Here is a 25,664-nt window from a genome sequence, read left to right as displayed (position 1 = left end):
GTGCTGCCAAATGCCCACTCGAAGTGGACACCAGTTCAAGAGATGAGAGCACTACCTTGGTGGCCACCGTAGATACCTTGCACAGTGTGTTTGACATTCATGGACTTCTAGAGTTAATTATTTCGGAAAACGACACCCTCCTCACCGACGATGATTTTCAGCATCTTGAGAGCAAATAGCATATGACACATGAGAATTACCCCCCCCCCCCCAAATCACCCAGCGTCAAACCGTCTGGCTGAGAGGGCCATTAAACTTTCAAGAATGCCATGAAAAGGCAATCAGAAAAAACAGAGGTTGGCTAATTTTTTGTTGTTTTAAAACTTAACCCCTCCTTCAACCAGAGACGTCACACCCGCTGAGCTGCTCATGGACCGTCAGTTGAGAACCCGATTGGATCCTGTATCTCTAAATTTGGCGGGGAGGGTGGATGTCAGGCCTGCCAGAAAAATCAGCCATCGAAGGCGACATGTCATTCCATATGGGAGGCCCAGTTTTGCTCTGGAAACTCGCTGCCAGTTCGCCTTGGTTGGAAGGATGGACTGTAGCCCAGTCCAGACTGGCATCTTACATGGTCGATGTTAATGGAAGACTGTCAAAAAGCACAATCGATCACCTGAGTTGTCGAGGGGTGGTGACCCACAACGTGGAGAGAAGTCTAGTGAGCATCTTGAATTCTCCTGTAGCTCAGTCCAGCTAAGAGGAGCTGGAGGCTCCCACTTCTGTTCAACCTGTTGTGTCTGTCGAGGTCAGTGAGCCTTGTTCACCTGTCGAAGTGGGCCCCTCCTGAGATGGCATCGACTTTGGACCACTTGACTGCCCAAAAGAGTGCCGAGTCTGTGGCTGGGCTAGAGGTCCTGCAGGATCTGGAGGCCACAAGACTGATTGACCATTTGATGGACTCTCTTTCCTTGGTTGTCCCTGTTAACCATTGTAACTTTTGTACATAGTTTTGAGGTGGTGTTTTAAGGGACTTATTGGGGTGGGGTGGGGGGGAGGGGGAAAGAAAAGAGAGGTGCTAGTATGGCCCCTTTAAGGTAGTGAGCTCCACAGACCATGTGACCAGCCCAGGGGCCTATCATGCAGGAGTGCACGCACCCCAGCCAATGGGGAGTTTGCATGAGCCCTGAGAGCAAGCTCTCCAGGCAGTGTGGACCAGGAAGCGGTGTTCTGTACCTGTTATCTAACGGCCTTTGTCTTTCATCTCCAAACACCGTTGTCAACTACTGGAAGCTTCCAGTGTAAATCTCGAGCCACCACAAATCTTGATTGGTTGATTGACTCATTGCTGTGCTGAAGCATTCTGTTATTCTTAGTAGTTGTCTAAATTCTACTAAATTACTATCCTGGATGTCTAAATTAGCAGGCTGTTCATGAACCTATAACTGTAAAATGACACCCACTCGAGAACGGTTGTAAACATTTCTCGACTGGCAGCAAACCAAAGGTCAGTTAGCAGGCTCAAAGAGAAAGTAATCTTTGATTATGTAAATTTAAAATATAAATTTGAGTACCCAATTATGTTTTTCCAATTAAGGAGCAATTTAACGTGGCCAATCCGCCTACCCTGCACATCTTTGGGTTGTGGGGGTGAGACCCACGCAGGCACGGGGAAAATGTGCAAACTTCACACGGACAGTGACCCAGGGCCGGGATCGAACCCGGGACCTCGGCGCCGTAGGCAGCAATGCTAACCACTGCGCCACCCTGGTAATGTAAATGTTGCTTTGATAATAATTGTCCATATTATCTATAGAGTACAAAGAACTTGTGCATTCACAGTGAGAGCTAAAAATCTCATTACAAAACTGCAAAAACAAAACTTAAATCTCTTCCATGTAACTTTTATTTTGAGATTTCAATTTAAAAACATCAGAATTGGAGGGATACTACTATTAGATATCAATAAACCCCTCAGCAAGCTTGGATTTAAATTAATTGTAATAGCAGCACAAATGGGAGACGTGGCCAGTCTTCAGTGCCACCAAAATGTATTATTAGGCACTCAGTAAATAAGGACTTCATTCCTGACAGCACAAACTGTAGCTTTTTGTACTGTAACAGAAATAAACATAGGCACTTGACTGTATTGTAGACATTCACTGTTAACTCTGATTACAGATGGTGCAAAACTCCTACATAAATGATGGAAACTAACCTCAATCTAACACAATTTTGTCAAAAGGTTCGAAACCGATTTAAAACAAAGCCATATTTTGCCAAAGCATTACATAAAAACCAAGTGAGGCATTTTAAACAAAGTGCTTCCCTTAAGAACGTGCTTCAGAAGAGAAACTGCCACACACAACAAAAGAAAAATTCTTAAAGTGCCCCACCTAGGGAAAAATGATTTTATTACAAATATACCATTGCTGACTTCTGTTTATCTTTCACCAAAAAGGTGCATTGCGGATTTAACAGTTAAAATAAACCCTGAAACACTTTGATTTTAAAGCCTGGGTTAACAGCAAGCTGTGGGGTATAGGAAAATGTACATCTTGTATGCAACCACCACTCCAAAAGATTTTTAAAATCCATAGAAATGTCTGTAAAAAAATAAAGCTTCGAGATTATTAGTAACCCCCCACATGGATAAGAAACAACCAATCCATTTTTATGAATTGTTAATGTTGCAAGAATTTACAACTGTTTAAAAGGTATTTTATAAACTGTACCATCATTAGCTATGCTTTTTTTTTAAACATATAGTGTTATGATTGCACATGAGGTTTATCATACAAATAATCAGATGCAAAGCATCCTGTAGTGCTACAGTCTATCTTCCAGTAAAGCCAGAGGTCACGTACAGTCCTGGTTTTGGTCCACAGAAACTTGAGCCTTGTTTGAAAGGTTTTAAAAACGATGATCCATCAACTGATCACTCACTGCCCTTGGAAGGAAATTTGCTGTAAATCACTCCCTGATTTGGTCTTTCAAGATGCTATTACAGTGAAAGACCGGAATTAAGGGTAGCAAAGGTTTAGCATCATCATGAAACACCTTGGCATGTAAAGGAGTGTTCTTCAAGATGTCACCTCTTCGGTTCCCAGATTTCTGTAATATTAACGTCCAAATTCTCAAGGCCTTTTAATGCTTGTATGTTTCCAGTGTAAAAAGCGAGATCTGATGCAACAAGCCTGCAGATGATGAAATGGATTACCTGATGATCGTTCATATACACATGGTATAACTCTCGCAGCTAATACATCATTCAAGTCGTCTTAGAATGACTACCCCATCTTCCTCAAATACCTCTCCATGGCCACTATTTATAGAAATAGGCTTACAGCAAAAGATGTGCTTCAATGCCAATTATTGATTCATGTGGAGGTGCGAGAAATTAAGCTAGTTCTTTTGGGCACAAAGATTCTAATGGGCACATTTCTAAAAGCATTTTCAATTAATTAATAAAAAACATATTTTAAAAACTGATTATTCGCATCCTAATTTAACAAGTAAATAATTCTGTATAGTTTTTAAAAATCTGGTTCCTCATAACCAGTCCTCAAGGGGCTGGTTTAGCTCACTGGGCTAAATCGCTGACTTTTAAAGCAGACCAAGCAGGCCAGCAGCACGGTTCTTTTCCCGTACCAGCCTCCCCGGACAGGCGCCGGAATGTGGCGACTAGGGGCTTTTCACAGTAACTTCATTTGAAGCCTACTCGTGACAATAAGCGATTTTCATTTTTTTCATTTTCATTTCAGTGGACCAGACACTGATTAAAATGTTTTCTTGTCGGTGCTAAACCCATTTGCAGCTGTATTTATTGATTTGCACCAAATGATGACTGTTCAATATATGAACTAGATCACTCACAATTCATCACAGGATATCTTTCAAGGCAAAAATGTATATATTTTTTAGCTGTTTTAAAGAGTCAAATTGTGCTGGTTCATGGCAGATTTGTGGTTTAAGGCAGTAGCTCATCACCACCTTGATGGGAAATTACAGACCTGCTGGACTAACATCCCAAGAGAGAAATTTTTAAAAATGCGAATGAGTTTGAGCAGAAACTCAAGAAGAAGAAAAAAAATCACATCTCAAAAGCGGGCACCTATGATTACTGATTACACTCAAACCAGAAACATTACCACCTCCGTATTGAGATACATCATAAGCCAACATATCGGTACAAACCCATGCAAAGGTCCACCATCATTTACAACATTCAAACGTATCAGCTGCCTCTTCAAGTGAATTTTAAAACTTGAATTGATTCTCAAGAACAGCATCTGGGGGAGAGAGAGAGAGAAAGATGTGTACATTATAGTGTGCTAGCTTTTGTCAAGATTACAAAGTTAAAAAAAATTCTGAAGCAAAATTTTCATTGTAACAAACAAACCCACCAACAATATAACCCCAACTCAATCCTATCCTTGAACTACACTCAGCCCGACCCCCTGAACCCCTCCCCCCCAATAAAGAAAACAAAACCTGTGCAAACCTTTAACCCAACTAAGACGACAAACCCCTTCCCCTAATTGCTGACGGTAACCAACTTCCTAAAAAAGGAGATGGAAGGCTGGCATATCGAGTAGAACCCTTGCACAGACCCCTCAAGGTATACTTAATCTTCTCCAGGTGCAGAAATTCCATCGAATCACCCGACCAAGCCAAGGATTTAGGCGGCACCGGGGACCTCCACCCAAATCAAATTTGCCACTGGACTCTTAATGAGGCGAAGGCCAAGACATCTGCCTTTGTCTCTGTCTGCAGGTCCAGCAAGTCAGACACTCCCAGATGGCCACCAATGGGCACGGCTCCAACTGAACACCCATAATCCTTGATAATGTCTCTAAAAAGGAGACCCAGATGCTGACAAGCTTAGGGCAAGACCAAAACATATGCGTGGTTTTCGCCAGTCCCCCAGAACACTGCTCACACCTATCCTCCACCCCCAGGAAGAACCACTCTGGTCAGGTACACCCTGTGCACCATCTTAAACTGGATCAGACGTAACCTCACACACAAGGATCTAAAGTTGATCCTATGCAGAGTGTCACTTCTCATCCCCCCCTCTAGAACCAAACCCAGCTCTTCCTCCCACTTCCCCTTTACCTCCAATTAAACCATCACCATCAACCGAACATAAACCTCAGATCTTACCTTCCCCTAGTTCTCCCATGACCAGAACCCTATTAATAAGTGAGGGCAACGGTACCAGAGGAAATGAAAGGAGATCCTTGCGCAAAACATCCGCGCCTGCAAGTACCTAAACACATTCACCCTCAGGAGCTGAAACTGCTCCAGTATTTTGTCTAGGTTAGCGAACCTACCCTCTAGAACATACAGTGCAGAAGGAGGCCATTTGGCCCACTGAGTCTGCACCGACCCACTTAAGCCCTCACTTCCACCCTATCCCCGTAACCCAATAACCCCTCCTAACCTTTTTGGACACTAAGGGCAATTTATCATGGCCAATCCACCTAACCTGCACGTCTTTGGACTGTGGGAGGAAACCGGAGCACCCGGAGGAAACCCACGCAGACACGGGGAGAACGTGCAGACTCCACACAGAGTGACCCAGCGGGGAATCGAACCTGGGACCCTGGCGCTGTGAAGCCACAGTGCTATCCATTTGTGCTACCGTGCTGCCCCTCCAAAAACATATCTCAAAACCTCTCCAACTCACCTTTCTCCCAGGCCTTAAACAATGTCAAAGCCAGACGACGCAAACCTATGGTTTCTACAGATTGGGGCCTGAAGAGAAATGGAACCCAGCTTCTAATGCTGTCTAAACTGATTCCAAATCCATAAGGTTGCTATCAGCACTGGACTACAAGAGAATCTAGCCGGGGAAAAAAAGTGGTGCTGTAACCAGAGCCTTCAAACTAGACCCCCTGCACCAAACCTCCTCCACCACCCCAAAATACATCCCGATCCTCGAACCACCCCTGCACCTTATCAATGTTCACTGCCCAGTAATAATAGATTGGGTGAAGCCAACCCCACCCCACTGACTGTGTCCCTCTGCAAAAAAATCCTACGCACCAGAGGAGTCTTACCCGCCCAAATGAATGCAGAAATCAACTTGTGAACCCTGCAAAAAAAAAAAGTCTTGGGAAGAAAGACTGGGAGACACTGGAACAAAACAATAAAAACCTTGGGAGAATATTCATCTTCACTGCCTGTAGCCTTTCCGCTATGGTCAGAAGGAGGGAATTCCACCGTTTCAATTCAGCCTTGATCCCGTCCACCAGACCAGAGAAATTTAGTCTATGAAGCATGGCCCAGTCATGGACCACCCAGGTACCTGGGTTAAAAACTCCAACAGATCCCCCTGCCACGCCAGGACGATCAGCGAGGCGAAGGCTAAAACATCTGCCGCCGCACCCATTTCCAACTGCAGCCGATTCAATACCCTGAATTTGGCCTCCAGAGGACCAGGCTCAAGCCTCACATGTACCACCTTCGAAATTACCCTGAACCCCTCTCTCCAATGCCCCTCCAGCTTTGGACAGGACCAAAACGTAGCAACGTGGTTTGCTGCCCCCCCCCCCCCCCCCCCCCCCCCCACCAACGTTCACAAACATCCTCTATCCCATCAAAGAGTCAGCTCAGAAGGCAGCACGGTGGCACAGTGGTTAGCTTTGCTGCCTCATGGCGGCAAGGTCCCAGGTTCGATCCCAGCTCTCGGTCCCTGTCCGTGTGGAGTTTGCACGTTCTCTCCGTGTTTGCATGGGTTTCACCGCCAACCCAACGATGTGCGCGTAAGTGGATTGGCAACGCTAAATTGCCCCTTAATTGGAAAAAATGAATTGGGTACTCTAAATTTATATTAAGAAAAAGAGTCGGCTCATCCTCGCCTTTGTGAGGTGCGCCCTGTACACCACCTTCAGCTGTATCAACCCCAACCTCGCGCACAAAGTTGAGGCATTCACTCTCTGGAGACCTCGCACCACAACCCCTCCTCCATGCCCTCTCCAAACACTTCCTCTCACTTTGCCTTAATCTCCTCCAGCGGTGCCTTCTCTTCTCCCAGAATTGCCCCATAATCGCCGACATCAACCCCTTCCCCATTCCCCCTATCGTCACCACCTCCTCCAACAGTGTGGAGGCCGGCACCACCGGAAAACTCTGCATCTCCTTCTTAGCGAAATCTCGGACCCATATTTCGCCCCCAGTTCCTTCAATCCTGCAAACTGGCCCCCTAGAAACAAATCCTTTAATACCCTGACTTCCTTCTCCTCCCATCTCTGAAAACTCCCATCTCACTTCCTGGCTCAAATCTCTGAGTCCCCCGAATCGGCATTTCCCTTTAGGCTGGAGCCGGGGTCAAGTGCTGGCGCAACTGCCTCCAGATTTCCAACGTCGCTACTACTACCGGACTCCGAGTATTTCCCCGGGGCCATTGGGAGTGACGCTGTTGCCAATGTCCTCAGCCCCGACCCTACACAGATCCTCCTCCATTCTAACCCACTGGGAGTCCCCCTTTTAACCCAACTCGTCACATTCTCCGCATTCACCGCCCAGTAATAATATAGTAAATTCGGAAGACCCAACCCCCCTGACTGCCATTCTCTCTGCAACAGCACCTACCCCTCCACTATGTACCCAACCTGCCAGCAACAGAGGGAGACCATCCCACCTTGCCAGACACCCGGGTTCTTTTTACTGAGCCATTTAATCCCCTCAAATTCCAAATTATCACCCAGATTTGAGGTCACCAGCAACCCCCCAACCTAGGATCAGCCATATCCACCACGTGAGGCCTTCCTGCAGTGCCTCAACCAGGCCCACTCAAGATGGCTGCTACATTCCCCCAGAAAACCAGCCCAAGAACAAAGGAATTGTAACTGTCAGCAGTCTCCTCCCGGAATCCAACAAAATAACCAATGAAAAAACTAAAACCCCCTTGCCCCTCTTAATCAAAACCCCCAAAAAAACCAAAACCAAAAGTCTAAACTCATTACCTTAAAAAAAGATTTTAAAAAAGCATCCTAAAGTGTAAAGCCTACACAGGGTAAAGATCAAAGTCAACACAATATATCAACGATCAATGCCCTCCCCCCAAACCAAACTTTAATGCAGAATCCTAGAGGAAATAGAAACAATACCCAGTCTCCCTCCTCACAAAAATCAATGCTCAACAGTACAAATCATCCCCAACTCCATCCCTTACAAACACCCAATGACAAGCCGAAGCGCAATCCTAAATGTTCCCCCACATTACAAAAATCCCCTACCAGATAAAAGAACAGTTGAACTTAACCACAAACAAACAACAAAATCCATAGTCCTCAATCACTTCAGTTCATCCCCAGTCCATGCTTCCTGACAAATTAGTTTTCATCTTCCAGTGTTTCAAAATAATAGTCTCTATCCTTGAAAGTTACCCGAAGACGAGCCGGATTTATCACACCAAACCTAATGTTGTTCTTAAACAGCACACCATTGGCCTTGTTTAACACCGCACGTCTTCTCACCAACTCTGTCCCAAGATCTTGGTATATCCTAATGGCATGGCCCTCCCATCTACAGTCCCAATGGCCCTTTGCACACCTCAGGACCATCTCCTTACCCAGGTATTGACTATGACCACCCGAAGTGGCGCCCCCAATTTGGGCTTCTGCCTCAGCGATCTATGGGCATGATCCAACTCAGGAGTCTTCGAAAAGCCCTCCCCCACCAACTTTCCAAGCGTCTAGGATATATATTCCGTGGAGTCGGAGCCCTCCAGCAGCCCAGCGATCCTTAGATTTTGCAGGCTGGAGCAGTTCTCAAGATCGGCAACCTTGACCTTTAGCACCATCTGTCAGCACTGTAATCTTTTAATCTTTATTATTGTCACAAGTAGGCTTATATTAACACTGCAATGAGGTTACTGTGAAAATCCCCTAGTTGCCACACTACGGCGCCTGTTCGGGTACACAGAGGGAGAATTCAGAATGTCCAAATTACCTAACAGCATGTTTTTCAGGAGTTGTGGGAGGAAACCAGAGCACCCGGAGGAAACCCACGCAATCATAGGGAGAATGTGCAGATTCCGCACAGACAGTGATCCAAGCACGAATCGAACCTGGGACGCTGGAGCTGTGGAGCAGAAAGAGCTAACCACTGTGCTACCGTGCCACCCACTGCCTCCAATGAGGCAATCTGATAACTATGATTGGACAGTGCACTTCCACCCTTTGAGTCATCTCCTCGTTACTTCCATCCACTGGTCCAACTTATCCATGGTCATCCTGATTGGGGCCAAAGGCCCATCCCAATTCCTTCTTTAGATCCTCAGCCATCTCCTGTCCCTACTTTCAAAATTCATCGGCCAGGAGCTAACCAATTTCTCAGTCATCCATTGAGGGGCTCCAGCTTCAGCAGAAGACGTCGCCGCCATGTTTTCCCTTGCTGGGGCTCTAAGAGCTCCAGACTCCGTCGACGTTCCTTTGCCCAACTTCTGCTTGGAACTGCTTCTGCTGGACATTACAAGAACCGGTGGGGGGAGGGGGGGGGGGGGGGGGGTGGAGGGGGCGGAAGCCAAGTGGGAGTTACCACGTGTGTGACCGCGCAGCACATCACGGCCACCAGGTGTCAAGATTACAAAGTTAAGTCTTTTTTTTAAATGCACTAGATAGAGTCACACCACTGAACATGCTTGCAAATCTGCACAGTAATATTTGTGATGAACTGTACCTCCCCCAACTGATATTTGCTGTGTTAAACATTCTTTACCATTGTTTGCAGCAAATTACCCAGCCTTCAGAACAGCAACCACAACACCACAAAACCCTGCCAGGGTAATCTCTGCAAGACATGCCAGATCATCGACATGGATACCACCATTACACGTGGAAACACCACCCACCAGGTACGCGGCGCATACTCGTGCGACTCGACCAATGTAGTCTACCTCATACGCTGCAGGAAAGGATGTCCCGAAGCGTGGTACATTGGCGAGACCATGCAGACACTGCGACAACGAATAAACGGGCATCGTGCGACTATCAACAGGCAGGACTGTTCCCTTCCAGTTGGGGAACACTTCAGCAGTCAAGGACATTCAGCCTCTGATCTCCGGGTCAGCATTCTACAAGGAGGCCTTCAGGAGACGCGACAACGCAAAATTGCTGAGCAAAAACTTATAGCTAAGTTCCGCACGCATGAATGCGGACTCAACCGGGATCTGGGATTCATGTCGCATTACATTCGGCCCCCACCAACAAGCCTGGACTTGCAGAGGCCTACCGACTGAACTGGCTTGGGACAATTCACACCTCTTTAACCTGGAGTTACCTCTCTCTCTGCATCTTTGATGATTTGATTGCCTGCAGGTGCTCGCATTCCGGGGCATCTCTGACTGTGTCTATATAAACATTTCTGGAACAAGCCTTTCCATTCACCTGAAGAAGGAGCCGTGCTCCGAAAGCTCGTGTTTGAAACAAACCTGTTGGACTTTAACCTGGTGTTGTAAGACTTCTTACTGTGCTCACCCCAGTCCAACGCCGGCATCTCCACATCATAACATTCTTTAAGCAGCTCAGTAAAGTATAGTGACATTGATAACACCATTAACATAATCTTCAGATCAACATATTAATGGATGTCAGTGAATGGTCTTTAGGAGGTGGGATGGGAAATTCACACAAACAGAATGGAAATGAGACACTCCGGCAAGGGGCAGTGATTCTGCATTAATTTGGTAATCACTATAACCGCAAAATACTTCAACTACTAATAATATTGAATTGGTCACAAATTGTATCATGGCTTTGAGATTCTTAATCTATTATTCTCGAACATATCTTCCCTATAAAATAATGCAGGCTTGATACTTTCAGTCTCATAAATAGAAAATGTACTTTTATAGCACTCTAATTTCCTCTGCATTCATTTGGGAGGGTATAAGACATAGGAGCAGAATTAGGCCACTTGGCCCATCAAGTCTGCTCCGCCATTCAATCATTGCTGATATTTTTCTCATCCCCATTCTCCTGTCTTCTCCCCATAACCCCTGATCCCCTTATTAATCAAGTACCTATTTATCTCCCCATAACCCCTGACCCCCTTATTAATCAAGAACCTATCTTTCTCTGTCTTAAAGACATTCAGTGATTTGGCCTCCAGTCTTCTGCAGCAAAGAGTTCCACAGATTTACCACCCTCTGGCTGAAGAAATTCTTCCCATCTCCATTTTAAAGGATCGTCCCTTTAGTCTGAGATGGTGTCCTCTGGTTCTAGTTTTTCCTGCAAGTGGAAACATCCTCTCCACGTCCACTCTATCCAGACCTTGCAGTTATCCTGCAAGTTTCAATAAGATCCTCCCTCATCCTTTTAAACACCAACGAGTACAGACCCAGAGTCCTCAACCGTTCCTCATATGACAAGTTCTTCATTCCAGGGATCATTCTTGTGAACCTCCTCTGGACCCTTTCCAAGGCCAGCACATCCTTCCTTAGATACGGGGCCCAAAACTGTTCACAATACTCCAAATGGGGTCTGACCAGAGACTTGTACAACCTCAGAAGTACATCCCTGATCTTGTATTCTAGCCCTCGACATGAATGCTAACATTGCATTTGCCTTCCTAACTGCCAACTGAACCTGCACGTTAACCGTAAGGGAATCTTGAAAAAGGACTTGTGCTTCTGATTTCCTAAGCATTTCCTCATTTAGAAAATAGTCTGTGCCTCCATTCCTCCTTCCAAAGTGCATAACCTCACACATTTCCACATTGTATTTCATCTGCCACTCCTTTGCCCACTCTCCTAGCCTGTCCAAGTGTTTATGCAGCCCCCCTGCTTCCTCAATACTACCTGTCCCTCTATAGATCTTTGTATCGTCTGCAAACTTAGCAATAGTGCCTTCAGTTCATTCTTCCAGATCATTAATTTATGTTGTGAAAAGTTGTGGTCCCAGCATTGACCTCTGAGGCACACCACTAGTCACGGGCTGGTGTCTTCCACCATGAAGACTGATGTAAAGTAACTATTCAGTTTCTCTGCCATTTCTTTGTTTTCTATTATTACTTTTCCAGCCACATTTTCCAGTGATCCAATGTCCATTTTTGCCTCTCTTCCCTTTTATATGTTGAAAAAAAACTCTTCCCATCTTCCTTTATATTACTAGCTGGCTCTCATAGTTCACCTTCTCCCCTCATTGTTTTTTTAGTTGTCCTTTGCTCGCTTTTAAAGGCTTCCCACTAATCCTCACCACTTTCTATGCTTTCTCTTTTGCTTTTATGCTGTCCTCGACTTCCCTCATCAGCCATGGATGCATTATCCTGCCCTTAGCATGTTTCCTCCTCCTTGGGATGAATTTCTGCCGTGCCTCCCGAATAACTCCCCAAAGCTCCTGCCATTGCTGTTTCACTGTCTTCCCTGCTAGGCTCCTTTTCCAATCAATTCTGGCCAGCTCCTCCCTCATGTCTTTGTTGCAACCATTATTTAATTACAGTACCGTTACATCCGATTGTAGCTTCCCCCTCTCAAACTGCAGGGTAAATTCTACCATATTGTGGTCATTGCTCCCTAAGGGTTTCTTCACCTTAAGTTCCCTAATCAAGTCTGCCTCATTACACATCACCAAATCCAGAATTGTCTGTTCCCTAGTAGACTCTGTCACATACTGTTCTAAAATACCATCTCTTAGATATTCCACAAATTCCTTTTCTTGGGATCCACTACCAACCTGATTTTTCCAGTCCACCTACATATTGAAGTCCCCCATGATTATTATAATATTGTCTTTTTTACATGCCGTTTCTATCTCCCGATTTATTTTGTGCCCCACATCCTGACTACTGTTGGGGGGCCTGTACATAACTCCCATCAGGGTCTTTTTACCGTTGTGATTCCTCAACTCTACCCATAGAGATTCTATGCCTTCTGATCCTAGATCGCTCCTTGCTATCAATTTAACTTCATTCCTTACTAACAATGCAAACCCTGCTCCTCTGCCTGTCCTTTCGATAGGACACATATCCTTAGATATTTAGATCCTAGTCCTGATCCCCTTGCAGCCATGTCTCTGTGATGCACACAACATCGTACCGGCCAATTTCAATGTGCGCAACAAGCTCATTTCCCTTGTTCTGTATACTGTGCACATTTAGGTACAACACCCTCAATCCTGCATTGACCACCTCCCTTCTCACACTTGTCATCTTTTTTGCCCTGCCTGAGGCTGATGTTGTTCTCTTATTTTGGTTCTCTATTTCCCCTTCAGTTATTATACCTTCTAAGTTAACATTCTGGTCCCCACCCCCTGCCATACTACTTTATGCAGGAACAGAAAGTAGTGGGAGAACAGATGGATAGACATCTTTCAAGGTGGCAGAACAGGATGCAAAGGCTTCATAATATGAGGCATAGACTACATGCTAATCCTTTATAAATCACTGGTTAGGCTTTGCTGGAATACGGCGTATAATTTTGGGCACTATACTTTAGGAAGGATGTAAATACCTTGGGGAGATTAACCAGAATGAGGGACTTCAGCTAAATAGAGAAACCAGAAAAGGTGGGATTGTTCTCCTTAGATCGGAGGATGTCTAGGGAAGACTGGAGGGGTGTTCAAAGTGAGGAGTTTTGAAAAAGTGAGGCTGTTTCTGCTGGAAGGAGAGTTGATAACCACAGAACAATGATTTAAGATAAATGGTAAAAAGGTGAAGTTTAGGGGGGAAATGAGGAGAAAGATCATGATCTAGAAGACACTGCCTGAAAGAGCAGTGGAGTCAGATTCAATAGTAACTTTCAAAAGGGAGTTGGAGAAATATTCAAAAGGATATGATTTGCAGGAATACAGAGATCTCTTAATGTGCCATTATCAGCACCCTTCGTAGCCTTAATCACTCCCATTTACATTCCTTTTGTCTTCTGTCCTCGCCATCTTTGTCAATCTCCACCTATCGCTGGCCCCCTATTCAGCACCCCCCTCCCCCGACTACAGGATATGGGCCAAAGTCAGGTACGTGGAGTTAGACCACAGACCAGCCATGATTTCATTAAATGGCAGGACAGGCTCGAGGGGCTGAATGTCCTACATTGCGGATGGTTCAGATCAGGAATGCATTGACTGGAAATGTGGTGGAGGCAGATTCAATTGAGGCATTGAATAGAATGATTATTTGAATAGAAACAACGTGCAGGGGTACAGAGAATAGATACGGAATGGCACTAAGTCATGATGCTCGTTTGGAGTGCCAGTGTAGACACGATGGGTCAAATGGCCTCCTGCTGTGCCATAATAATTCTGTGAAAATCCTGTCCAGCAATTAGAGATTTAGGACAGCATTAGTCTTCATTTTTTTTTTTAGAAAGAATTTACAGTGCAGGCCATTCGGCCCATCGAGTCTGCACCAGCCCTTGGAAAGAGCACCCTACTTAAGGCCACGCCTCCATACTATCACCGCAACCCAGTAACCCCATCTAACCTAACATTTTGTTTGGATACTAGGGGGAAATTGAGCATGGCCAATCCATCTAACCTGCACATCTTTGGACTGTGGCAGGAAACCGGAGCACCCGGAGGAAACCCATGCAAACATGGGGAGAAAGTGCAAACTCCACATAGACAATGACCCAAGGACGGAATCAAGGACAGTCCCTGGTGCTGAGGCAGCAGTGCTAACCACTGTGCCACCATTCCACCCGTATTTAATGATGCTTAAATCATCGACACAAGGGTTGAAAACTCAGCTCTGAAAGGTGGTGTCTGTAAGACAAACAGCAATTGTTCAAGAGGGTTGTTGTGGACAGAAGCAGGGGATGAGAAAGCAAGTTAAGAAGTGAAATTGTGAAAAGGGATAAAATGGTACAATAGATAGAGGAGTGTTATGTTAGAGCAAAAGTTTGCATTTTTAAAAATAGGTGCAATTAGGGAAGAAACAGAGGCAAGTCCTTAAATTATTTTTGATTTTATATAAACTTTTGATGATTAAAATTATTATATACGAACATATGAAATAGGAACAGAATTAGGCCATTTAGTCCCTCGCGCCCTGCTCTGCTACTCAATAAGATAATGGTTGATCGCTTTGTGTTTAGAATTCTACATTTTTATCTATCCCAATAATCTTTGATTTTCTCGCCTAACAAATGTCTATCTGAAAAAAAAAAATGAAAATCGCTTATTGTCACGAGTAGGCTTCAATGAAGTTACTGTGAAAAGCCCCTAGTCGCCACATTCTGGCACCTGTCTGGGGAGGCTGGTACGGGAATTGAACCATGCTGCTGGCCTGCTTGGTCTGCTTTAAAAGCCAGCGATTTAGCCCATTGTGCTAAACCAGCCCCTATCTAGCTCTGCCTTTAAAAAAAAATCAGTGATCCCGGCTTCCACTGTCTTCTGAGGCAGCAAGTTCCAAAGTTCTCAACCCTCAAGACAAAACATTTCTACTCATCTGTGTCCTGGAAGGGTGACCCCTAATTTTAATACAGTGCCCACCAGTTCTGGACTCACCCTCAAGAGGAAACATCCTTTCCACGTACACCTTGTCAAGACTGTTCAAAACCTTATATACTTCAATTAAGTCACCCCCTCACACTTTTTTAATTTTAATTATTTATAAATTTAAAGTACCCAATTCAGGGGCAATTTAGCGTGGCCAATCCACTTAACCCGCACATCTTTGGGTTGCACGGATGAGATCCACGCAGCCACGGGGAGAATGTGCAAACTCCACATGGACAGTGACCAGGGGTCGGGATTGAACCCGGATCCATGGTGCTGTGAAATAGCAGTGCTGGCCATTGCGTCAAAGTACCGCCCCACCCCTCACACTTCTAAACTCCAATTTTATGGTGCTAGTATTATTATATTATTAGTTACAAACCAGGGGCGGGATTCTCCCCTACCCGGCGTGACGGGGGGTCCCGGCGTAGGGGAGTGGCGCCAACCACTCCAGGGTCGGGCCTCCCCAAAGGTGGGGAATTAGAACATAGAACAGTACAGCACAGAACAGGCCCTTCGGCCCTCGATGTTGTGCCGAGCAATGATCACCCTACTTAAACCCACGTAACCCGTATACCCGTAACCCAACAATCCCCCCATTAACCTTACACTACGGGCAATTTATCATGGCCAATCCACCTAACCCGCACATCTTTGGACTGTGGGAGGAAACCGGAGCACCCGGAGGAAACCCACGCACACACGGGGAGGACGTGCAGACTCCACACAGACAGTGACCCAGCCGGGAATCGAACCTGGGACCCTGGAGCTGTGAAGCATTGATGCTAACCATCATGCTACCGTGAGGCCCCAAGTTCTCCGCACCTTTGGGGGCTAGCCCTGCGCCGGAGCGGTTGGCACCAGAAGACTGGCGCAAAAACCAGCGCACCCGGCAGCGGGGCTGGCTGAAAGGCTTTCGCCGGTCGGCGCATGTGCCGGCGGTGACGTCAGCGGCCAGCTGCCGCTGATATCACCACCGGCGCATGCGCAATGTGGGTTTCTCTTCCGCTTCCGCCATGGCGGAGGCCATGGCGGCCGCGGAAGAGAAATAGTGCACCCAGAGCACTGGCCCGGAGTCTGAGCGGGGGCCCCGATCGCGGGCCTGGCCACCGTGGGGGCATCCCCCCGGGGTCCGATCGCCCCCCCCCGGGGTCCGATCGCCCCCCGCCCCCCCCAGGACCCCGCTCACGCCGCTGATCCCGCCGTTACCAGAGGTGGTTCAAACCTCGGCGGCGGGAGAGGCCTCCCAGCGGCGGGATTTCGGCCCATCGCGGACCGGAGAATCACCACAGGGGCCTCGCCGATCGGAGTGGCGAGATTCCCGCCCCCGCCATTTCCCGGGTGGCGGAGAATCTCTGCCACGGCGGGGGCCGGATTTTCAGCGGCCCCAGGCGATTCTCCGACCCTGCTAGGGGGTCGGAGAATTTCGCCCCAGCTGTTTCTGAGTTAATAAGTGCCCATTTGTTTGCAGAATCGCATTAGACTTGGTATTTACCATCTGGTCTAAATTTGAGATAAAACTTGGCTCACAAATAATATTCTGAAAATGCTGAGAGTTGTTATATCATTGTGTTCTATTCGCTGAACTTACATAACGCTATTTTTCATGAACAAAGTGTTTTTCATTTAATGTTGCTCCTCTTCTCGAAGCATTACAGCCTTTCCTCTAAATGGCATATTTCCATATTACCTCAGTATGTTCCAGAAATCTGATCACATTCCCTGCCTGTCTCTTGGTCACCCTCACCCTAACGAGAGAGGAATTGGCGGGCGGGCAGGAATTTTCAGCTCAAAAGTAGTGTTGAATCCAGGATGAATAAATACCCACAGTCTCTCAGCTGTACTCAGTGCCACATCGGGTAGTGTATTTACGAAACAAGGTTACCAGAGGGACATTCAACAGATATCTGAGTTTATGTACTTAGCAAAATTAATCATAGAACATAGAACAGTACAGCACAGAACAGGCCCTTCGGCCCACGATATTGTGCCGAGCAATGATCACCCTACTTAAACCCACGTAACCCGTATACCCGTAACCCAACAATCCCCCCATTAACCTTACACTACGGGCAATTTAGCATGGCCAATCCACCTAACCCGCACATCTTTGGACTGTGGGAGGAAACCGGAGCACCCGGAGGAAACCCACGCACACACGGGGAGGACGTGCAGACTCCACACAGACAGTGACCCAGCCGGGAATCGAACCTGGGACCCTGGAGCTGTGAAGCATTGATGCTAACCACCATGCTACCGTGAGGCCCAAATCAATGCACCACTTTCTGCTACCACCTGTGTGGACTTTTAGGATGCAATCATTTAAAGGTTATGGAGGTGATTATCCATCTAGTAGTTAATTTAGTGCAGGTACTTTCTGTCCCAATGTAAACGTGCAGTCAGGGCATTTACTTAATCAAACAGAAAACTCTCATCCTTGTGGCTTAAAAACATCAATTGAACAGGATCCTCTGCTGGCTCAGTTAGTTAAATCACACAGCTGCCAAATTCCATCTCTCATTCCCAGTCTGTGCTGAGGCAGAACCAACACTGCTGGAAATGGTTAAAGCCCTTAGGATTTGGCTAGACTTTCCTAGTTCTTACTCGATCACCATCAGTGACATCTACTGGAATGCATAGATTCCTACAGTGTAGAAGGTGTCTACATCAACACTCCGAAAGAGCACCGCATTTTGGCCTACTCCCCCGCCTATCCCCGTAGCCCCACCTAACCTTCACATCTCTGGACACGAAGGAGCAATTGATCATGGCTAATCCACCTAACCTGCACTTCTTTGGATTGAGGGAGGAAACCGGAGTACCCGGAGGAAATTCACACAGACATAGGGAGAACGTGCAGACTCTGGACAGACAGTTGATGTGTTATCTGTGTTGGTCTATCATCGACTGCAACTGGATGCAGTAAAACGAGAAACAGGCTTCAGACACAGGAGATGGTCCAACACTGTTTTATTAAACCTGTTGATTGCTGTACATAATCTGCTGTGGGTTGACAATCTATTAACCTAACTGATAATCTCCTACTGGTTTGACCAGACTAGCTCTCTATCACATGGTGATGATGTTCATTGGCCTGTGTACTGCGACTATCTCCCTAGCCGTGTCCTGTGAGAGAGGGAGAGCCTTAATGCCCTGTGGGCTTTATAGTCGTGGTGTCCTGTCTGGTGATTGGTTGTTCTGTGTTGTGTGTGTTCATTGATTATCCTGTGTGTCAATCACTGCCTGTCTGCATCTCATGATATACATGAGTGGATATTATGACAACAGTCACCCGAGGCTGGAATCAAACCTGGTCCGCTGAGTTTGCAAACTTTCAGTTCAGAGAACAATGGCTTCAAACAATTTGGAAAGCTGTTTACTCACACACAATTGCCATGCAGTGATAAACTATTACAGAAAGACATCTGCATGTAAATGAGTGATCAAGTTAGAGTGAAGGAGCAACCAATATATTTCCAAATCAGCATGGTGAGTGACTTGGAGGGGAACTTGGTGGTGTTCCCATGCAGCTGTTGCTCTTGTCCTGCTAGATGGTAGAGGTTGCAAGTTTTGAAGATTAAGTAAATGGTATACAATGCTGCCACTGCATGCCATTGGTGGAGGGAATGAATGTTGAAGGTGGTGGATGGGTGCTAATCATATGCGCATCTTTGACCTTTGAGTTTGAAGTGTTTTTGGAGCAGAATTCATCCTGGCAAGTGGAGAGTATTCGCACCCTGACTTCTGCCTTGTTCTTGGTGGATAGGATTTGGGGAGTCAGGATGTGGGTTACTCTCCACTCCTGTAGCCACAGTATTTACGTGGCTGGTCCAGTTCAGTTTCTGATCAATGAAACCTCCAGGATGTTAATAGAGGGGGTTCAGTGATGGTGATGCCATTAATTGTCATGGGGAGATAGTTGGATTCTCTCTTGTTGGAAATGGTCATTGCCTAGCACTTGTGTGGTAAGAAATGTTACTGGCCACTTCTTGGCCCAAGCCTGAATGTTGTCCAGGTCTTGCTGCATACGGACATGGTCAGCTTCAGTATCTCAATAGTCGTAAGTGCAATCATTTGTGAACATTCCCACTTCTGATCTTGTGATGGAAGGGAGGTCATTGATGAAGCAGTTGTAGATGGTTGAGCCTAGGGCACTACCCCGAGGAACTCCTGCAGTGATGCTCCAGGACTGAGATGCTTGATGACGTCGACCAACCACAACTAGTAACACAAGCATTTCCTGCATAGAGGCTTACAGAGAACAGCACCAGATGACAAAAGTGAATTGGGAACTGGAAGTCAAAGAAACCATTAGCATCTTAAACCCCAGAGACTAGATACTAACACGTAAAAGCAACACGAGGCCGAGTTTCAGATACATTAGCATTCCTACTAGGACAATAACTTGACACACTTTAGGGCGGCACTGCTGCCTCACAGTACCAGGGTCCCAGGTTCGATTCTAGCCTTGGGTGACTAACTGTGTGGAGTTTGCACATTCTTCCCGTGTCTGTGTGGGTTTCCTCCGGGCGCCCCAGTTTCCTCCCAAAGTCCAAAGATGTTCAGGTTAGGTTGCAGGGTTATCGGGATAGGGTGGGGGAGTGGATCTAGGGACAGTGCCCTTTCAGAGGATCGTTGTAGCCTCGATGGGCCATACGTCCTCCTTCTGCACTATAGGGATTCTATGGACTGTATGGATACTGCCAGGACACTATTCAAATTGTTTGACGATATCTTTCCATCTCAGGTCAGATGATCAATCATGCCCATGGCGTCTCAGTACATATTATTGCCAGCATTTTGATAATATTATAAATATATCAAATTCTAACATCAGAACTTTAGACAGCACCATTCCAGTTTCAGTGCTGTTTGTTGAATACGGTAGAACATTGTATCTTCAACTGACAGATTCCCCAATTTAAAAAAAATACATATATATTAAAGTTTGTACCGGGAAGAGACTCTGACCCGAATCCTTCTTATTTTTGTCTCTTCTGGGATCTCTGTAAAGTAGAAGCTCTATTCTACAAAATCAGCGTTTTTCAAATTTGTTTTTGGGACCCACTTTTACCAACCGGCTGACCTTTGCGACCCACTATTATTGCTTACCTTTAATGCGACAAGTGAGCTTGCTTAGTCCTCACAATCTCACTATCCTTTGTCATTCAATGTTATATTTCTGCCAAGGACTTCAGCTGACGATTTAAGTTCTAGCTGCATCCGTTGAAAAATATCAAGAGGTTTGCCCTTGAACTAGCAATGCTTAGTCGTCAAGTGCCTTTGAAATTTTGAGTGTTTTAAATTTCCATTTGTCAGTACTTCTCAGCATACAAGACACATGGGCCTTGCATCCTGATTTGAATTGCCACAATTAACAAAGCTACACCTCAAGAAATCATCTTTATACTGCTTTGTTCCCGATTTCAGTTTCTTCTTAATGATTTATTCACCAGAGGCTCTGGAGCTCTGCATACAGCTCACGCCAGCATGTTTTGTTGTGCCATGGACTCTGACAGCTCTCTCCAGTATATTCAGTTGTAAGATCCTGGCCTGTTTGTGTTTCTGGCCCGCTATTCCTCATTACAAAATGACCCATCTTCAGTTCTTCACAGTCCTGTTTCTTGCTTGCTAGCAGCTACAAAACAGAGGAATCTCTCCTCCATGATTTTGTACCCAAAGCATGGACAGGGTGCGCAAGTGGCTCTCTGCCGCCACTTCTGGTGGGAAGACTTCATCATTCTATTTAAAGGTCGATCATGGCTGGCATTCTCAACTTAAAAGCCAGTTGTGGTCGTTGCGTGCTTCTCCCGTGATCGGGAACACCGCAATCGATTGCTCTGTGATCCTCCTGCAACCCACACTTGGGGCATGAACCCGAGTTTGAAATACCCGGTACAAAATTGTGTTTCTAAAAGTTAAACGTTTTTTGGCGCTAGAAATGTGTTAAGAAAAATAGTAGCTTTCCAGTGGGAGCCACCTGGTGCGCATCATCTCTACATTGCGTCAGCAGAAGTCCCAGAATCGACTATCAAGCAATCTTTAATTTATGTGACTGTCACCTGGAGTTTAGATATAGAGAGCAGCAACTAATTTAACCATCCCTTTCTTGCCTCTTTGCCAGAAGGCAACAACTGGTGCTGGATACAGTGCTACGTGAACTGGTCACCCTCGGGTACTTAAACTAATTGCAGCACGGTAGCACAGTGGTTAGCACTGTTGCTTCACAGCACCAGGGTTCCAGCTTTGATTCCCAACTTGGGTCATTATTCTCCCCATGTCTGCATGGGTTTCCTCCTGGTGCTCCAGTTTCCTCCCACAAGTCCTGAAAGATGTGCTTGTTAGGTGAATTGGACATTCTGAATTCTCCCTCAGTGTACCTGAACAGGTGTCAGAATGTGGCGACTAGGGGATTTTCACAGTAACTTCACTGCAGTGTTAATGTAAGCCTATTTGTGACAATAATAAAGATTATCATTAACGGGTGTCAGCTAAAGCACTGAGATCCAGTCGTACATGGAGCACCCAGTCATTAATGTCCTTGACGTCCAATCATCCAGCTTCAATCACTAGATATAATCAGCGACAGAAACCCGAGCTGATTTCTCTCCTGTTCTGCTCTGGAGCCAATTGAGAGTCTGGTTGACTTCTGTACCTCTGCAACTGAACTGTGAGATTCAGTACCAGAGCAGCAAGTGCTTTTACCCACTGAACAACTGTGGAATTTCACCTGTTCTGTTAGGAAAAGTAAAATAACAATTTCTTGTTGGCATTCAAAAGGAACTAATGGATCAATACAACTGTAAATTTTGCATATTGATAAATTACTGATTAATAAATCTTGATTCTTTTAGTAAGGAAGGAAATGAACATGCGCCTGTGTTATAGAAAAAGGGTTGTTGGGAATAACAATTTAAAAGATACATGATGTGATAAAATGCCGACCTGTGTTTGCTCTGCAGGTAAGACGTCGTGCATAGCTTCATGCATTTTAGCCGTTTGTTTACAGACATTTCGGAAGCAGGCAGAGGGCACAGGTGCTTTCACTTCATACTGTGGGCAAAATAAAAACTGAACTATAACTTCCACAGATTATTGGAAATTTACCATTTACAATACAGGACCATGGGAGTTTAAAAAAATCTAAATACCTGCATTTTAAACTCCCATTGTTTTGGGACGTAGTAATAATTAGCATTGCCAACATTTCTTTAACATTTCTCCTATTTGTCATGACTGATGAGGTCTATGTGGATCTACTCTGCGAACCTTCCAGTTAATGCAGCAACTTCTTCCTCCTTCATTGATGATTTTACTTTATCCTACTAACTTGTTACTTTCTATTTCCATTAGTCACCAGATTACATAGAACCTCAAATTGCCAAGTTCAAATTTCTGCACAGCTGCATTGCATCCATTCTTGAACTCAATTCCACCGCAATAAAAAAACCCTTCCCTAATCCTAAATGTAAATGTCGCCTAGTGCCAGAGGGCTCCTCTTTGAGAGAGGACTGACTGGTAGTGATTGAACCTGAGCGCCACCACACCTCAACTGAGGGGCCAAATTTGAGACGGTGGGGTCCTTATGAATAAACTCAGCCTGAACGGGAATTAAACCCATGCTGTTGGAATAGCTCCGTATCATGAACCAGCCATCCAGCCAACTGAGCTAACCTACCCTCTCTTCACCACTCTGCCCAGGTCTACTTTACAATCTACATCTATCATCTGTCAAAATCATTGGGCATTTTCCTCTGGAAAATCACTTGCTCCTCAGAAAACTACTCCTTACTCCAGCATTTCAAACATCACTCTAACATCCCCAATCGCCCAACTTCCTCCTCACTTCCCGCAAACTCGCCTTCCACATTGAGGTCTACAGTGGTTTAAAAAACCTCCCTGCTAGCTCCTTTCACTAACTTGGGATGGCCAATAAATCAGAGCTTGCCAGCATTGGACAAATTCCAAGGACAAACTGTAAACTTCTCCACTCAACTGCTGAACCTCATCAGCACATGAGGCATCAGGACCTTGAGTTCTTCTCAATGATGCTGCTGTCACGTCGCATTCTCTCCCACCTTCTACACAAGCCTTGGCAGCCCAAAAGTTCTCAAAATTATCTTTCACTAACAAGAAAAGAAAACTGGAGTTAAAACTCTCACTGACCTCAACAGCCAACCAAACTATAACAACAGGGGCAATCTGTAAGCAGATTCCTAGCTTGCCTTTTCAGCTCAGGAAACAAATTATAAAGTGTGACTAGAATTCCATTGCTGATTCACTCCCAACTACTCACCTCTCCACACCCACAAAGGACAACAGAAGCACAACTCGATTTCTTTAACAAGACTAAGTTTCTAACTTGGATTGAAACATATCGGATTAGAATAATTTGAAATTGACAATGGTTTCTTGAGCACAACAAAAATATATCCAGAAAACCAAAACTGCTAAGTTTACCTTGGACAAGGTTTTGTCGCAGAGATTATCCATGATTGCAACAAGCTTTGCCAATATTTCAGATATATGGTCATTATAATCCTTTAAAATAAAAAGTTTTACATTTATTTCATATACAAATATACCGAATATGCAAAAACTAGCTAAACCTGTTTTTTATGTTTTGCTTTGCTACAAAAGGCTGAAATAATTACACTGGGCTGGGTTTGTATAATCTAAAATAGAGGAATGTTAACATATCAAGGTGTCTTTAATAACTACAAGTACAACACTGTGTCTCAATTTCTTTAATAAAGTTGCAGGGAAGAATGAACAAGCAGGGAAAATGAATGAAGATAGGTAGTAGAAGAAAGACCAATGTTTCTTTCTTGCAGTTCATTTATCAGAAATTGCAGCTGCAGAAGCTGATCTTGTAAACAACTCCCAACACAGTATTAACACCTTAATCCCAAAGGAGGAAATATCTCTCAACAGCCCAGAGGCTATTTACTCTAGTAACTCAAAGTGATATCTGAGGGTTTCTCTCAGTTTCTCAAACTGTAACAGTTTTTCAAAGCTTTTTGCCATGTCGGATTCCTTGACGCCATTTATTGCCCTATTCCTAAATCAATACTAAAAAGAGGATTGACTTTACATCTCTTTCAGCAAATAATTTTGTATGGAGTTTACAGAGTGTGACAGAAGTGGCTGAAGGTTAATAGGCTTTATATATCATCCATGGAAAATTGTGAACCAAGGTGAGTAGTGCAGGAGAAGACCCAAACTGAAACCATCCCACTGGAAACGGCAAGCATCTGGAGGCAAGGATTAGTAACAGGAGTTCTGTTATACAATACAGATGCATTATGTGATGAACAAAGGATTGATAAAGGCTGTCATTTTGTAATAGCAAATTTCAGTTAACCAACTATAAGTTTGGTTTGGCTTACTGCAAGTGAGGGCTAAGAATCAGAGCTAGTATATTTAGTACAAGGTTGTGTTTAATGCAATGGATCAAAGGTCCTATTAGAAAGAAACCATGGACTTCCGGTGGCGGCTATGAAGGAGTAAGACGTACATTTAGTGGCTCCCTCTATGGTTGGACATTTGGACCTTTCCGCCGGACTTTTTTCTGGTTTTAAACGGTAAATTCGAAGACTGAGGCAATTGGGCATTGTTTCCACGTATCGCTGTATGGAGAAAAGAACGAGAAGTGCACAAAAAGGCAGAAATAGAAAGATAGGCAAGAGCTGTGCTGAAGCTACAGCTGGAGACAGCATGGCCGAAGACTGGACCCCTGGTGTGTCGGCCCAGCGATCAGCGGAGCAGTTAATGCAGATCATCCAGGATGGCTTTGCCAAGCAGAAACGGGACAGCCTGGATTAAAGAGTCGATTGATCGGCTGGAGCACAGATTGGATGCCCAGGATCGGGCTTTCCAGAAGGTTGAGAAGGCGCTGGCGGAGCAGGAGGAACATCAAACTGCGGTGGAGCTGGAGGTGGGGATGCTGCGGGACCAGCAGAAACGGCTTCTGGAGAAGGTGGAGGACCTAGAGAATAGGTCCCGTCGACAGAACTTAAGAATTGTTGGGCTCCCGGAGGGGTTTGAGGGAGTTGATGCTGGGGCATACGTAGCCGGTATGTTTGAAAAGCTGCTGGGGAGGGGACATTCTCCCGACCCTTGGAGGTGGACATAGCACTTGCAAGGAAGCCTCGAACGGGGGACCCTCTGAGGGCAATGGTGGTGAGATTCCACAGGTTCCTGGACAAGGAATGTATTCTTCAGTGGGCCAAGTGAACGCGGACCTGTAAATAGGACAACAGTATCCCTGTACCAGCCTCC

At 45.4% G+C, this 25,664-nt stretch overlaps 1 protein-coding gene across 3 annotated transcripts in view; it reads right to left on the bottom strand.

The window, feature by feature from the left end:
* Nucleotides 1-1,828: 1,828 nt before the first annotated feature.
* Nucleotides 1,829-25,664, bottom strand: part of vps54 (VPS54 subunit of GARP complex) — a 149,564-nt gene continuing 125,728 nt past the window's right edge. For all 3 annotated transcript variants that reach the window (XM_038807716.1, XM_038807738.1, XM_038807726.1), the window contains exons 20-23: nt 23,844-23,924; nt 22,329-22,436; nt 4,138-4,232; nt 1,829-3,137 (exon numbers count right to left, since the gene is read on the bottom strand). In XM_038807716.1, the coding sequence (XP_038663644.1) occupies nt 3,032-3,137; nt 4,138-4,232; nt 22,329-22,436; nt 23,844-23,924 (390 nt within the window). In that variant the 3' untranslated portion in view covers nt 1,829-3,031. The remainder of the gene's footprint in view (nt 3,138-4,137; nt 4,233-22,328; nt 22,437-23,843; nt 23,925-25,664) is intronic.

The sequence above is a fragment of the Scyliorhinus canicula genome, chromosome 1 (genome assembly GCF_902713615.1).
Source record: "Scyliorhinus canicula chromosome 1, sScyCan1.1, whole genome shotgun sequence".
NCBI classification, from domain to species: Eukaryota; Metazoa; Chordata; class Chondrichthyes; order Carcharhiniformes; family Scyliorhinidae; genus Scyliorhinus; species Scyliorhinus canicula.
This window is presented reverse-complemented; position numbering and strand designations above follow the sequence as displayed.